Source organism: Halichoerus grypus, chromosome 1 (assembly GCF_964656455.1).
Source record: "Halichoerus grypus chromosome 1, mHalGry1.hap1.1, whole genome shotgun sequence".
NCBI lineage: Eukaryota > Metazoa > Chordata > Mammalia > Carnivora > Phocidae > Halichoerus > Halichoerus grypus.
This window is the reverse complement of record NC_135712.1, coordinates 209,438,832-209,452,993: the sequence shown is the minus strand read 5'-3', so window position 1 is coordinate 209,452,993 and position 14,162 is coordinate 209,438,832. Positions and strand designations below refer to the sequence as shown.

At 48.2% G+C, this 14,162-nt stretch overlaps 1 protein-coding gene across 2 annotated transcripts; it reads right to left on the bottom strand.

The window, feature by feature from the left end:
* Window positions 1–9,423: 9,423 nt before the first annotated feature.
* FBXL12 (F-box and leucine rich repeat protein 12) lies at window positions 9,424–12,970 on the bottom strand. 2 transcript variants are annotated; one of them, XM_036119649.2, is made up of 3 exons: window positions 12,657–12,970; window positions 12,463–12,535; window positions 9,424–10,857 (listed from the first exon to the last, which is right to left on the bottom strand). In XM_036119649.2, the coding sequence occupies exons 1-3, from the start codon at window positions 12,740–12,742 to the stop codon at window positions 10,036–10,038; spliced, it is 981 nt and encodes a 326-aa protein (XP_035975542.1). In that variant the 5' UTR covers window positions 12,743–12,970; the 3' UTR covers window positions 9,424–10,035. The 2 variants fall into 2 exon arrangements, with proteins under 2 accessions (XP_035975542.1, XP_035975543.1); XM_036119650.2 differs by lacking the exon at window positions 12,463–12,535.
* Window positions 12,971–14,162: the final 1,192 nt, after the last annotated feature.

Genomic DNA, 14,162 nt, shown 5'->3' with positions numbered 1-14,162 from the left:
CATGGTGTCTTTTTGATAGAGTTCTTTAGTGTATTCCAGTGGGTCTATCTTTAATGTTGTGGTTACTGTTATTTCTATAACAGTTATAGAAATATTATATTTTATCTATAAATTGCCTATTTCCATGCCAATTCTCTATTGAATTGCTTGCCTTTTCGTCACTGATACATAGGAGTAAGTTGCCTATCACATATGCCTTCTCCTGGTTTGCTTCCTATCTTTCAATTCTGTATTAAATTTTGATGTAGTCAGATATTTTTTGTATTTACATCTTTTTTTTGAGGTAGAGGGAGAGAGAGCGTGCATGCCAGAGGAGGAAGGGTGGAGGGAGAGGGAGAATCTTAAGCAGGCTCCATGCCCAGCGCAGAGCCAACAGCGGGCTCAATCTCACAACCCTGGGATCATGATCTAAGCCAAATCAGGAGTCAATGGCTTAACTGACTGGGCCACCCAGGCACCCCTCCTTTTGTATTTACATCTTTTTTTTTTTTTTAAGATTTTATTTATTTATTTGAGAGTGAGAGAATGAGAGAGAGCATGAGAGATGGGAGGGTCAGAGGGAGAAGCAGACTCCCTGCTGAGCAGGGAGCCCCATGCGGGACTTGATCCTGGGACTCCAGGATCATGACCGGAGCTGAAGGCAGTCGCTTGACCAACTGAGCCACCCAGGTGCCCTACATCTTTTTTTTTTTTTTAAGATTTAGTTATCTGACAGAGAGAGAGTGAGCACAAGCAGAGGGGAGGGTCAGAGGGAGAGGGAGATGAAGGCTCCCTGCCGAGCAGGGAGCCCATGCAGGGCTCAATCCCAGGACCCTGGGATCATGACCTGAGCCAAAGGCATACACTTAACCGACTGGGCCACCCAGGCGCTCCTGTATTTACATCTTAAACAGGATTTCCATAAACAACATACCCTCCGAGTGTATGAGCTTTCCCCCTAACATTTTAATATCCAAATTTTCAAATATATAGATAGCAAATTTGTAAGAATTTTATAGTTAAACCTTATAAGCACCACCTAGATTCTACCATTAGCGTTTTCCTATAATTGCAATATCACATATTTATCTATCCTTCCATCTACCCATCAATCTTTTTTACGTTTTTCAAAGTAACTTGTGACATCAGTACACATTTTCCCATATTTTTCAGTATGTATATCATCCACTACAGTTTAATATTTGCATACAATTTTTTTTGAGGAAAAATCTACATAAGGTGAAATTAACTCTAAAGTGTGCATTAGTTGAGTTTTGATAAATACATCTATGTAATCCAAATCTCTATCAAGATATAATTATCCTCACTCGCAGAAGTTCATGTCCCTTTCCTAGTCAGTTCCCACCCAAAACTTCTGCCCAACCACAGTTCTTAAGTTTTGCACTACAGATTACTTTTTGTTTTTCTCAGAACTCCATCTAAACAGAATCATAGAATATATACACTTGGGCAAGGCTTCCTTCACACAGCATGTTTAAGATCATCCATGCTCATGTCCTTTTAAAAGCTCTCATTTGAAACATAAAAGCACGTTCCTGTCCGCCTATACTTTTGGGTTCTAACATCAGGCAAGTGCTCGGGAGAAGGGGGCGAAGGAGCAACAGATGAGAACACCGAGGTCCAGAATCATCTGGGCACAGTACTCCCAATACAACCGAGCCACCCGCACCCCCGCAGGTCGGGAAAAGCCGTGGACCTGCAAGACTCTCGGAAAACGCGCCGCAGGGACCGGACCGAACCTGCCCTTTGGCCCCGGATCCTTCCCGCCAGACCTAACCCGCCGGCGACACCAGAACTGGGCGCGCCGGGAGCCGCAGAGGCGACACAGCCACCCGCAGGAGTCCAGCGGACCGACAATTCTGCTTCCGGTTTTGTGAGCAGAAAAGGGGCGGGGCCCCAGAGCCTAGGCGGGGCGGAGTGGGAGGAGGGAGGAGCCCGAAGAAGCCCGCTTGGAAGGCTGGGTGCTGAATGGGCCCAGCCAAGGACTAGTACCAGGACGAGCGGGCGGAGCTAGAGGCGGGAACAGCCCCTGGGGGCGTGGCCTAGCTGGAGACACGGCCTGGGGGCGTGGCGAGGGGGGCGAAGACCAATCCTAGAAGGCGGGGCTAACAGTAAGCATGAGGGCATCGTGGGCAGGGCTAGGTGGTTCCCAGGCTCGGGGGCGGAGCCCGGTAGGGAACTGGGGTGAGGGCAGTGCTGGGGCGGAGCCTCACTACCAGTTGGCGGTCCTCAGGATGCCTAATAAAAGCTTTTTTTGCTCCTTCTCTCTGCCCTTCCGAGACCCTATGTAACAGAACACCAGGTGTACAAAGGTCCCTGTCAGTCCACAAAGTGGATCACACCTCCATGCATCCTGTTTCTTCCTTAGGCCCTTCAAGTATTAAATTTTCTTCTTCAATGGGTCGTATCTTTCAGTTTGATTTACTCCTAGACACTATATGTACATACATTTAATTTTTTTAAAGATTTTATTTATTTATTTGTCAGAGAGAGAGCACAAGCAGGGAGGAGGGTCAGAGGAAGAGGGATAAGCAGGCTCCCCGCGGAGCAGGGAGCCCAATGCGGTACTCAATCCCAGGACCCTGGGATCATGACCTGAGCCGAAGGCAGACGTTTAAACGACTGAGCGTCCCCATATATTTAATTTTTTGTTTCATTTCCCATTTGATTGTTACTAGGGAGTTCTGAGAGATGAGGGACATGCTCTGATTTAAATCACAGATGTAAACTGGAGTGCCCAGCCAATACAGTAGCTGCCAAAAAAAATACACTTTCCTTTCATTTTTCCTATTTATGAAGGGTGAAGAAGTATACAAATATTAGCAACTTATAATTCCTCTACTGTGAGAGTAGAATCATCTACATGACAAATTCGGTGACGTGCTGCCATCTTCTGGGGATTAAGGGTATTACATACACTCTGTCTCAAGCATCTGCTCTTGAAAGCAACCACAAAACTGTACTTCCCTATTGGAAAGTTATGTGAAAATGAGTAAAAGGAAACCTCATTTAGAATGGAGTCGGGAGACCATCAGGGAGAGCTTTCATGTCCAGCACTAGTTATCAATTGCAGACCCAACGGAAGAGAGGGACGAAGGAGATACTAATTTGCTATCCCTGCAGGAGGCAGGAAGATTTCTTCCTCCCCCAGCAACAGCTCAGCCAATGAGAAACCACTATACTTCAAACTCCCAGTTTATTCCAATGGACTTTTAGTTTATAACAGCTCCTCCCTATTCCCCCTTTCTCCTCTATAAAAAAAAAAAAAAGCTATGCTCCTTTGTTAGGGGGACTTATCTATCGTTTTGCCATAGTTTGCTTGGGCCTGGGGTAGCAACTTTTTGCTATCCCTAAATAAGCCCATCTTTTGCTGGTAAAATAACCGCCAGTTTTGTTTTTAAGGTCAACAGTTCTCACGTTAGAAAGCATTTTCTCTTACCACCATCCCTTTGGTTATAACATCTGCCTGGTGTTTGAGGTAAGGAGGAACAACAGTTTGACAGTTGAGAAAACTAAGGCCCAGAATCATGTACACACAGTATTTCCACTTCACCCCCAGCAATTTGGTGGAAGGAATGACTATGACTTTCTGGGGGAAGAATGGAAAGGCCCTGAGGTAGGAGAGGCTTGGCCTCTAAACAACAGCAGACTCCCGGTGTCTAAAATGTTTGAAGTGAGTTTGGCAGGATGGAGACTAGCTGGAAGAGAAGTCAGAGAAGTAATGGAATCATATATAAAGCCATCTGGGCAACTGTAAGAATTGCAGGGTTTGGGACACCTGGGTGGCTCAGTTGGTTAAGCATCTGCCTTTGGCTCAGGTCATGACCCCGGGGTCCTGGGATGGAGCCCCATGTCGGGCTCCCTGCTCAGCGGGGACTCTGCTTCTCCCTCTCCCTCTGCCCTTCCCACCTGCTCCTGCTCATTCTCACATGTGTGCTGTCTCTCTCTCAAATAAATAAATAATATCTTTTTTTTTTTAATTGTGGGCTTTACCTTGAGTGCAATGCAGGAGCCCTGAAGGGTTTTGAGCTATAGGAGCAACATCATCTGATGTATATTTTTATTTTATTTTATGTTAAGCTTCTCTTTGTCTGTTGTGTGACTCTAGGAAGGCAAAGATAGAATCGGGCAGGACAATTAGAAAGTTGAGGCAATAATCCCAATGACAGATGGAGATAGCTGGGCGCAGGTGGCTGGGAGGAATCGAAGGAGTGGGACCAGCTCTGATGCTAAAATTAAGGCAGAGCTGATGGCTTTCTGCTATCTGCTGATGGATTTGTGTAGTTTTAGGGCAAGGAGTCAAAAAGGACTCAAAGGATTTTTGTTTGCTTATCATCGTCAAAAATAATTCTGGACATTGGTAAAGAGAGACTTCATTCAAAAGGATTATTGCAAGAGGGAGAAAAGGCCTATTGAAATAACACTCCAACCATAAGATCTATAAGTATCTCAAAGGTTAGTTAGAAAAAGGCTCTTCTTTTATAGGGAGGAGTAAGTGAAGCCCAGAGAACATCTATTTAAGGAGGCAGCGTAGGTGCCCGACATTAAGCTTTTGATTTTTTTGATTCAGGGTCATTTTATGAACCTGAATAAAGGAAATCTCATTTAAAATGGAGTTAGAAGTGGGGTGCCTGGGTGGTTCACTCAGTTAAGCATCCAACTCTTGATCTCAGCACAGGTCTCGATCTCAGGGTCCTAAGTTCAAGCCCGGTGTTGGGCTCCATGCTGGGTGTGGAGCCTACTTAATAAAATAGAATAAAATAAAATGGAGTCAGGAGGCCAGAAAGGGTGCCATACCACTTCTTGCAGCCCTTTGCAGAATGGACAGGAAGAGACATACCTTGTATTCTCAACAGGAAGAAGCCAGCACATTTACTACCCCAGCAGTTGCAGGAAAGATTGACTCCGAGCTCAGCGACAGCCCAGCCAATGAGAGACTTGCCAATGAGAAGCCATTATACTTCAAACTCTGTTTACTCTAACGGACTTCTTTTGCTTATAATAACCCCTCCCAAGTCCCTTCTTTCCTCTATAAAAGAGCATTCGTCTCCTTGTTCCCCAGACTTGCCTATGGTTTTGCCATAACTTGCATGTTCTGAATTGTAATTCTGTTATTCCTGAATAAACCCAATTTTTTTGCTGGTAAAATAACTGTTTTATTTTTAAGGTTAATAAAATCCACCAATAAAGAGTGAATCCACAAAACCCTAGGCCCTCCACCCCATCCTTAACCCCCAATAAAGACAGAACCCCAGGACTGTGCTCTCTCTCTCTCTCTTTCCTGGCAATCTTGGGTATGCCATGTACCCTCCAGGACTTGTGAGTAATAAATCTTGTTTTTCAAAGTCATCTGATAGTTGCTGCTGAGGTGTGGTTTGCAATCATAATAAGAACCACAAGAGTGGGTCCAGCCACAACACCGGCTCCAGTCAGGGCAATGTCTGTGGGGGCTCACTGCCAGTAGTAGGGGCCCAGATGAGTGTCCCCAGGCATTCCTAGCCAATAGCATCACTATTACAGGCTGAGACTGACACAAAACAGGTATGCCTCTATTTTAGTCCATTAGGGAGAAAACGTCATTCCTCCGCCTTTCCATGTCCAAGGAGGGCATATGTCTGCTGAAGTGACCTCTGCACGTACACACCCATACTCTATATCTCACTAGCAGGTTTGGAAGAAAGAACTGAGCGTCTTCAAATCTCACCCTTTCTCTCTCCCTTTGGGAGTCTGTGAGGCTCCAGAGAAGGGCTAGTTTGATCAGGCTGGGGCCATACGGTAAGCATCCAGAGGAGCTTTGTGGTTGACCAGCTGACCGTGCCCAAGTACATTTGAAAAATGCAGCACTAAAACATCATAAGGCCAACGGGCAATGCAGAGCCAAACCGGCATGCTTCAATCCAGGTTTTGTTATTCATGAAGCTGATGTTTCCATCTCTAACTCCCGTGATTGGTCTCAAACTCAGAAGGGAGATTAAGAGATGTCATTGATTAGGGCGTGTGGCTGGCTCAGTTGGAAGAGCATGTGACTCTTGATCTCGGGTTCATGAGTTTGAGCCCCACGTTGGGTCCAGCGATTACTTAAAAAAGTAAATAAACTTAAAAAAAAAACCAAACAAGTAATGTCTTTAGTTTTTCTCCAAAGTCCCAATAGTAGACAAAATTCTATAAGATTATAAATCTAACTTCTCACAGTGATTTCCTCTGGGACCTAGGATTAGAAAGAGGTTCACTTTCTATAATTTTTAAATAAGATTTTATTTATTTAAGGGGCGCCTGGGTGGCTCAGTCGTTAAGCGTCTGCCTTCGGCTCAGGTCATGATCCCAGGGTCCTGGGATCGAGTCCCACATCAGGCTCCCTGCTCAGCGGGAAGCCTGCTTCTCCCTCTCCCACTCCCCCTGCTTGTGTTCCCCTCTCTCACTGTGTCTCTCTCTGTCAAATAAATAAATAAAATCTTTAAAAAAAAAAAAAAAGATTTTATTTATTTAATAAATAAAAGAAGAGAGAGCACAAGTGGGAGGAGGGGCTGGGGGGGAGAAGCAGACTCCCTGTTGAGCAGGGAGCCCTATGCAGGGCTCACTTGATCCCAGGACCCTGAGATCATGACCTGAGCCAAAGTCAGATGCATAACCAACTGAGCCACCCAGGTGCCCCTCACTTTCTATAATGTTAAAATTCTTTACAAACATGTTATTTTTTAATATCAGGAAAAATTATTTTAAGAAAAAACATATGTTTAAACACAAATATCCATCAAAAGATGAATGGGTAGTGGCGCCTAGGTGGCTCAGTCGGTTAAGCGTCTGCCTTCAACCCAGGTCATGATCCCAGGGTCCTGGGATCGAGTCCCACGTCAGGCTCCTTGCTCGGCGGGGAGCCTGCTTCTCCCTCTGCCTGCTGCTCCCCCTGCTTGTGCGCTCTCTCTCTCTCTGGCAAATAAATAAATACAATCTTTTTAAAAAAAAAAGATGAATGGGTAACAAATTTTTTTTTAAAAAAAAAAGATGAATGGGTAACAAATTGTGCTATTATAACCATATGACAGAATACTACCCAGGAACAAAGTTTTGATTCCTACAAGAGCCTGGATGAATCATTATGGTGAGTGAAAGAAAAGACCCCCCCCCCACACACACACACACACATACAAAGTATATAATATATGATTCTACTTACATAAAATTCTAGGAAAATAAAAATAATCTATAGTGACAGAAAGCAGATCAGTATTTGTCTGGGAACAGGGATGGAGGGAGGGTTAAAAGGAGCCACAAGGAAACTTTAGGGAGTTATGGAAATATTTGTTATCTTGATGGTTTCACTTGTCAGAACTCATCAAATTATGCACCTAAATATGAGCTGTTTATTTATGTGAATCATACCTCAATAGAGCTCTTCATTGGGCTGCTGGAAGAAGTCCATGCATGAAGGACTGAGCATAGTACCTGACACAAAATAGATACTGAATTAAAGTTCGCTATTGTGATTATCCTTTACTTTCAATGGAGGGTGTATCAGTCATGTTTTTTTATTTTCCATATTTTGTGATGCTTTGACACCTTAGGGCCTTGCAAACCTGGGTAAGGACCACCCCTCTGAGGGGTGCCGCTGAGCACACTTTCATATGCAAACCAACCAATCCAACTACCTCCTTGATCTCAGTCTTACACAGCAAACCAATATTCCCTCTGCCCTAAATCACCCCAGAGCCAAGTAACAGACAACTAGGGACCACCTCTAAAGCCTATAGCCCACCAAAAGTACTCAAACTAGCCAATTCTAAACTTGCTCAGCTTGCCTACCCACCCCTCAGAGCTAAGCTCAGGGAAGGGGTCACTAAAGTTGGGTGAGCCTGGAAAAAAGACACCACTAACCAGTGGCATGCTGAAGTCAGCTCATGCCAGATCAGGGGGGTCAATTGCTAAACTTGCAGGAATTTTGTGAGCCAGTTGTTAGACTGCTGGTAGCTTGAAACCAGCCATGATGGCATACTTACACCCCAGAAATGGGCAAACACTACAAGTTAGGGCTCCCCCACCCCATCACTACTTGCTAGCGATGTCCATTGAACACTTCCATGTTTACCACTGCCTCCAATTTCATACCTGCTGCTCCATTTCTGCAGGAAAAGCAAGAAGAAAGGAAGGAAACTTGTTTTCCTCCTCGAGCTGCTCCAGGTGGGGCATCAGCAGCCTACTCCAGGACCACCGGCAGAGCCCCGTGTAAGACTGGGATTGGCGACTCCATCATACTCCCGACAACAGACCTCAGGTCTCCAGACACCCTTAAAAGAGATCTCTTTCCCTAACCTGAGACTTCTCCAGTCCCAACACCCCAGCCTGCATCAGTTTAGTCCCCCAGGTGCCCTGGGCTGGAGCTGCCAGGTTTGATGACAGCATGGGACAAGCAGACCCTACCCATGGCCCCACTGGGGGAGTACTCATACCATAGTCCTCATGTGGCCTGATGGGGAATTTCCGCTCCACCCGCTAGTGGGAAAGCATGGGAGAGACACCCAGGTCCTCTGGTAAGTGAGCTTGGAACAAGGAACCAAGAGTCCCAGCTCAGCCCTGTTTTCTCTTTTGGTTCTGCCCGCCACTGAGCAGGCAGGCTGGGCTGGTGGGCAGGTGGGGAACCTGTAGTCACACACGCCCTCCCACCCAGCTCAGATCAGAAGTAACACTCATCTCAAGGGCGGGCGCTCCTGCTCACTATCAGCCTGCCACCTGCTTTTTTCAAGTGGCTCAGACTTAGCAGGCAGGAAAAGAGTCGCTACTTACTGAACCCCTAAAACCCGTGCCACCTGTGAGGACCCTCCAACCTCACCCCCTCAGCTGACTTCACTTTCTATTGCTCCCCCCTTGTTCCCTCAGCCACACGATTCTTCCTGATCCTGAAAAATGTCAAGCTCATCCCCATCTCAGTGTCTTGGTCTTTTCTTTTTCCCAGCGCTTCCCAGAGTGGGTTCCTCATCACCTCTCGGGTCTCCAAACTTGAGCGGCTCATCCCGCCCACTCTACCAGACACGGGCACCTCCATCACGTGAGCCTGGTTTATTGTCTCTAAAACTATTCCATCAATGCTTTCACCTGTTGATCGCCCAGCCTTCTACTCAGGGATTGTTTTGTTCACTGCTGTGGCCCCAGGGCTTAGAACACAGCCTGTGATAAAGTGGGCACTCAAGAAACGGTTGTTGTCGGGCGCCTGGGTGGCTCAGTTGGTTAAGCAACTGCCTTCGGCTCAGGTCATGATCCTGGAGTCCCGGGATCGAGTCCCGCATCGGGCTCCCTGCTTGGCAGGGAGTCTGCTTCTCCCTCTGACCCTCCTCCCTCTCATGCTCTCTGTCTCTCATTCTCTCTCTCAAATAAATAAATAAAATCTTTAAAAAAAAGAAAAAAGAAACATTTGTTGAATAAGAAACCAAATGCTTTTTTGAAAAAAAAAATTTTCTTTAATAGCAAAATAATATATATTGTGGAAAAATTGAAAAATACAGAATACCAAGTACTGAAAATACAACTTAGAACCTTCATTAACACTTTTGATTATCAAAGCCTAAGTCTTGATCGGCTTCTCATCATGTCCCTCGTGTGCAAGTAGGTATATCAATGGTGTGTCGGTGTGTGGGTGCACATGCATAGACAGTCTTTCCAGGCCTCCTAAGGGGCCTTGGCCCCTCAGGTCCCCCTAACTCCTAGCCCTACCCTTCTGCATCCATCCCGTTCCTGAGAACAACCCTTCATCAAGGACCCTTTTGGCCCAGGGCTGGTAAAGAGTTAAGGCTTTGCAACATAACCATGAGGTAGCTATGATCTTCCCCATTTCCAGATGTAGGGACGGGCCCTCCAGGAGGCTGGCTGATGCCACAGAGGGCAAACAACTGGCAAACAGGGATTCCAATTGTCTGGAGGCCCCAAGGCCTCAGTTCTCTCTACCTGTGGCTTTCAGGCCCTGTCGGCCTGACTACAGGCCCTCTGCAAGGTGCCATTCAGAGGGTGTGGGGCTCCCCAATGAAAGCTGAGATGGACGGGTGGTAGTCACATCCACCAGTCCATGGACTCTTTGGGGCAGGCCCTAACGATGACCATACAGTGGGGCAGTCCCCTACACAGGATCCTCTCAGCCTCCTGACCCTCCCACCCTAGCCCCTGCAGCTCAAGGACCCTGAGCTTGGGCATGGCGAGGCAGGAAGAGAGGATTTCAGCTGGGGAAGGCATTTCTGGGGTAATGAGAGGGCCTAGCAAGCACAGACTCTCCAGGGCTGGCATGCCCTCCAAGACTGACAGGCCAGGGGCAGAGAGGCCCCTCACGGTCAGCCGGATCTTCCGCACATCTCGGAGGTGGCGGCTGATGGCCAGGAGGGTGCTGTCAGCTGAGAGGGTACAACCTAGCACCTCCAGCCTCTGCAGGTAGCTCAGCTCCTGGAGGCCCGCATCCAGCCCTGTCTCTGTCACACGGTAGGTGCCGCCAAGCACCAGTGACCGCAGGGCACGAAAGCGTGTCAGGCCCTGCAGGTGCTCGTCTCGGAAGGCAGGGACACGGTCCAGCACAATGCACTCGAGCAAGGGCAGCACGGTGGGGTCCTGCTCCTTGAGGAGCCAGGCCATGGAGATCTCACAGCTGTGCAGCTCCAGGGTCCTCAGGGTGCAGGGCAGGCTGGTGATGGGCACCATGCTCAGGTCAGCCACATGTAGGCAGAGGCGCTTCAGGTTGGGGCATTTCTGGCCCAAGGCCCTCATCAAGGCAGGGGATAACTGGGGGGCCTGGGAGCCTGAGAACAGGTAGCCACCCATCCGCAAGGAATGGAGCCGGGATGCCATGTACCGGCGAAGGAGGTGCCACATGACTTTAGGCCGCATCTGTAAGAGCCAGAGATGGGGGTGACAGGGTGAGGGATATGGAGAATATTCCAAGGGCCCTGCCTGCCTGGAGACAGACAAGCCCCAGCTGGGGCTCTAGTGCTCCCCTGGGCTTCTGCCCTTCCCCTGCCAGCCGCATCTGACCCTGCATCTCCCATTCATTTTGATTTCTAGGTTTGAACAAAAGCAATGGGGGAAAAGAGATGATCAGAATAGATCTGTCTTTAGCAACAGAGTGGATTCCCATTATCTGGAGTAAGTAAGAAAGCAAAGCGACTCACCAGCATTTTATCCCTTTCTTAATGACCACTGCCAGTAGAAGTAAGCAACACAAAACCAAGCTGAAAAAGCCTAGAACTGCCTAGAGTAAATTAGACCTATGTTTAAAAAATCATCATCATCATCATCACAACCTGGTCATAGTGAAAGCTGCAAAAATTAACCCTGGAAAGTTAATTACTAGAAAACAAAAATGTAACTGGAAGCACTGTGCATTTTAATATAGGTACATTTTACCTTTTAAAAAAAAGAAAAAAGAAACTGCATAATGTAAAATTTGTGCATAGCATAAAACCTGGGAGGTTGTTAGAAATTCAGAATCTGGGGCCCCATCCAGTTCACTGAATCAGAATCAGCATTTTAACAAGATCCTTGGGTGATTCATATACACAGGCAAGTTTGAGACACTCCTTTACAACACTGTTTATAATAGTAAAAAGCTGGAAATAACTAAATGTCTGTCAACAGGAAAATAGAGAAATTGTGGTATACTCATTTAACAAGTTAAAAGGAACGAGCAAGATTTACATGTCTCAGTTAAAATAAATCTCAAAAGCAATATTGTGTGAATAAAGCTGGTCGTGGGTGGATGTACAATAAATAGCATTTAATTACCTAAATAGAATACCATTATTTAAACTTTAGAAACACATTAAAAAAACTATATATTGCTTCTCGGCACTCACGCAGGAAGTAAATAAAAACGTGATCGGAAGACTACAGATCCATTTTATAATAGTGGTTACCTCTGAGGAGGGTTTCAAATAATGCAACGAATATATCTATAAATGGTGTGTGCGTATATGTCTACACAAACCTTTGCATGTATGTTTCACATAATCTGCAGCAAAAATGACCGAAGGTCAAAATGGGTTAAATCTAGGTGATGAGTACATAGTTGTTTCAGATTATTACCCTCTACACATTTCTATATATATTTGAAACAGTTCAAACTAAAACAAGAAAAATAAATACGATGCAAATGGGAAAAAGTGGAAAAGGTTCGGCTGCACCACTCAGGAAATAAATTCTGGAAATTAAGTTGAATCTGGAAAATGATTCCTCCAGGAAAACTCATTAATAGATAATGTAAGCAACTAACACTTGTCCTAGGCTCCCTCTACGCCAGACTCGGCTCTAAGCCTTTCCCTGCACGAGCTCGGTTATCCCCATTTTGGAGATGCGGAAACAGGCTGCGGAGCAGGTAAGCCACGGTGCCGGGGTGCGCCCGGGACTGCCAGGCTCGAAATCCAGGGAGCGAGGGGGTGGGGCTCGCGGCCCAGACTCCCGACCGCGGCCCAGGCCCGCCCGGTCGGCCCCGCGTACCGTGTACAGCGTCAGGTCGACATGTCGCCAGAGCCACCGGTCGTCCACCAGCCTCTTCCAGCCGTGACAAACCCTGGGGGAGGGGACCCGCCGTTAGAACAACCCCGGCCCCGCGGGAACCGGATCCGCATCTCAGGGGAAGCCCCACCCCCGCCCGACCGTCCCCTCCCCCACCCCGCGGGGCGGGGCCGCACCTGGAGATGCGGATCCGGTCCCGGACCGGGAGGTAAGAGAAGATCTCCAACAGGACTGAGTCCGGCAGGTCGGCCAAAGTCGCCATGATCCGCCGACACGCACTTCCGCTTGCGGCTGAGGGGATTCGGGATCTCGCCCCGGGGGCGCCAGCGGGTGGCGGGGGTGCCGGCAGGGCGGTGGCCGCCGCCTCCGACGGCGGGCGGAGAGTTTCAGCTTTCCCCCGGCGGGGACATAGTCGGGTCCCGGCGATCTGGACCGAGCGCGGAGGATGGTCCTAGGAACCAAGCCCGAGCACGGAAGGCGTGGCTGAGGCTCTGACGCGACCCGGAGGCGGGGTTAGGGGCGCGGACGAGGCTGGGGGCGGGGCTGGGGCTCGGACCAAGCCCGGAAGGCGCGGCGGGGGCGGTGACGAGGGGACCCCGGGGCGGTGACGGGAGACCCGGGGACGTGTTCGGGTCGAGGACGAGGCCCAGGAGCGGGATTAAGGGCTAGGACGAGGCTGGGGGCGGGGCTAAGTGCTGGGACGAGGCTCATGGGGCGGGGCTAAGGGCTGGGACGAGGCTGGGGGCGGGGCTAAGGGCTGGGACGAGGCTCATGGGGCGGGGCTAAGGGCTGGGACTAGGCTGGGGGCGGGGCTAAAGGCGGGGAGGAGGCTCGTGGGGCCGGACTGAGGACCGGGATCGAGTCGGGGAAAGGTAGCTCGGGCGGGGATGGGCGGGGACCAGGGCGGGGACGAGCGGCCCGGGGGCGGGGCTGGGGGCGGTGACAGGCCCGGGAGCGCGGCAAGCGTTGGGAGGGCGGGGCTTCAGACCCCAGGACCCAGCCCGGAAGGCGGGGTAGGAGCGCGCTAACGCGGGACAACCAGCAGTTGTCGTAAGGGAGAGCGAGGCCCTAACTTTTTTACTTAATAACGCTTTTTGATGCCTATGAACAAGAATAAATTTGTAGAACCGAAGTAGCTTGTTAACAAAGGGCGTGTTCAATTTTTCGGTCTGATAATGCCAAATTGTTCTGCATAGAGGCTGAGTTGACACTCCCACCAAATATATACTGCTCATTTGTTTTTTAAAAGATTTTATTTTTAAGTAATCTCTACACCCAACCTGGTCTTGAACTTACAACTTAGAAATCAAGAGTCGCATATTCTACCCACTGAGCCAGTCAGGCGCCCCATATCTTTTTTTTTTTTAAGATTTTATTTTCAAGTAATCTCTACGCCCAACACAGGGCTGGAACCCACAACCCCAAGATCAAGGGTCGCATGCTGCATAGACTGAGCCAGCAAGGTACCCCCATCACTCATTTTTAAATTAGCAATTCATTAAAAAATTATCAATTAATAAAAACTGAAATTTATTCAACATTCCTGTATTGATGAGTATTCACGTTGTTTCCAGATTTTTTTTTAAAGATTTTATTTATTTATTTATTTGACAGAGACACAGCGAGAGCAGGAACACAAGCAGCGGGAGTGGGAGAGGGAGAGCAGGCCTCCTGCAGAGCAG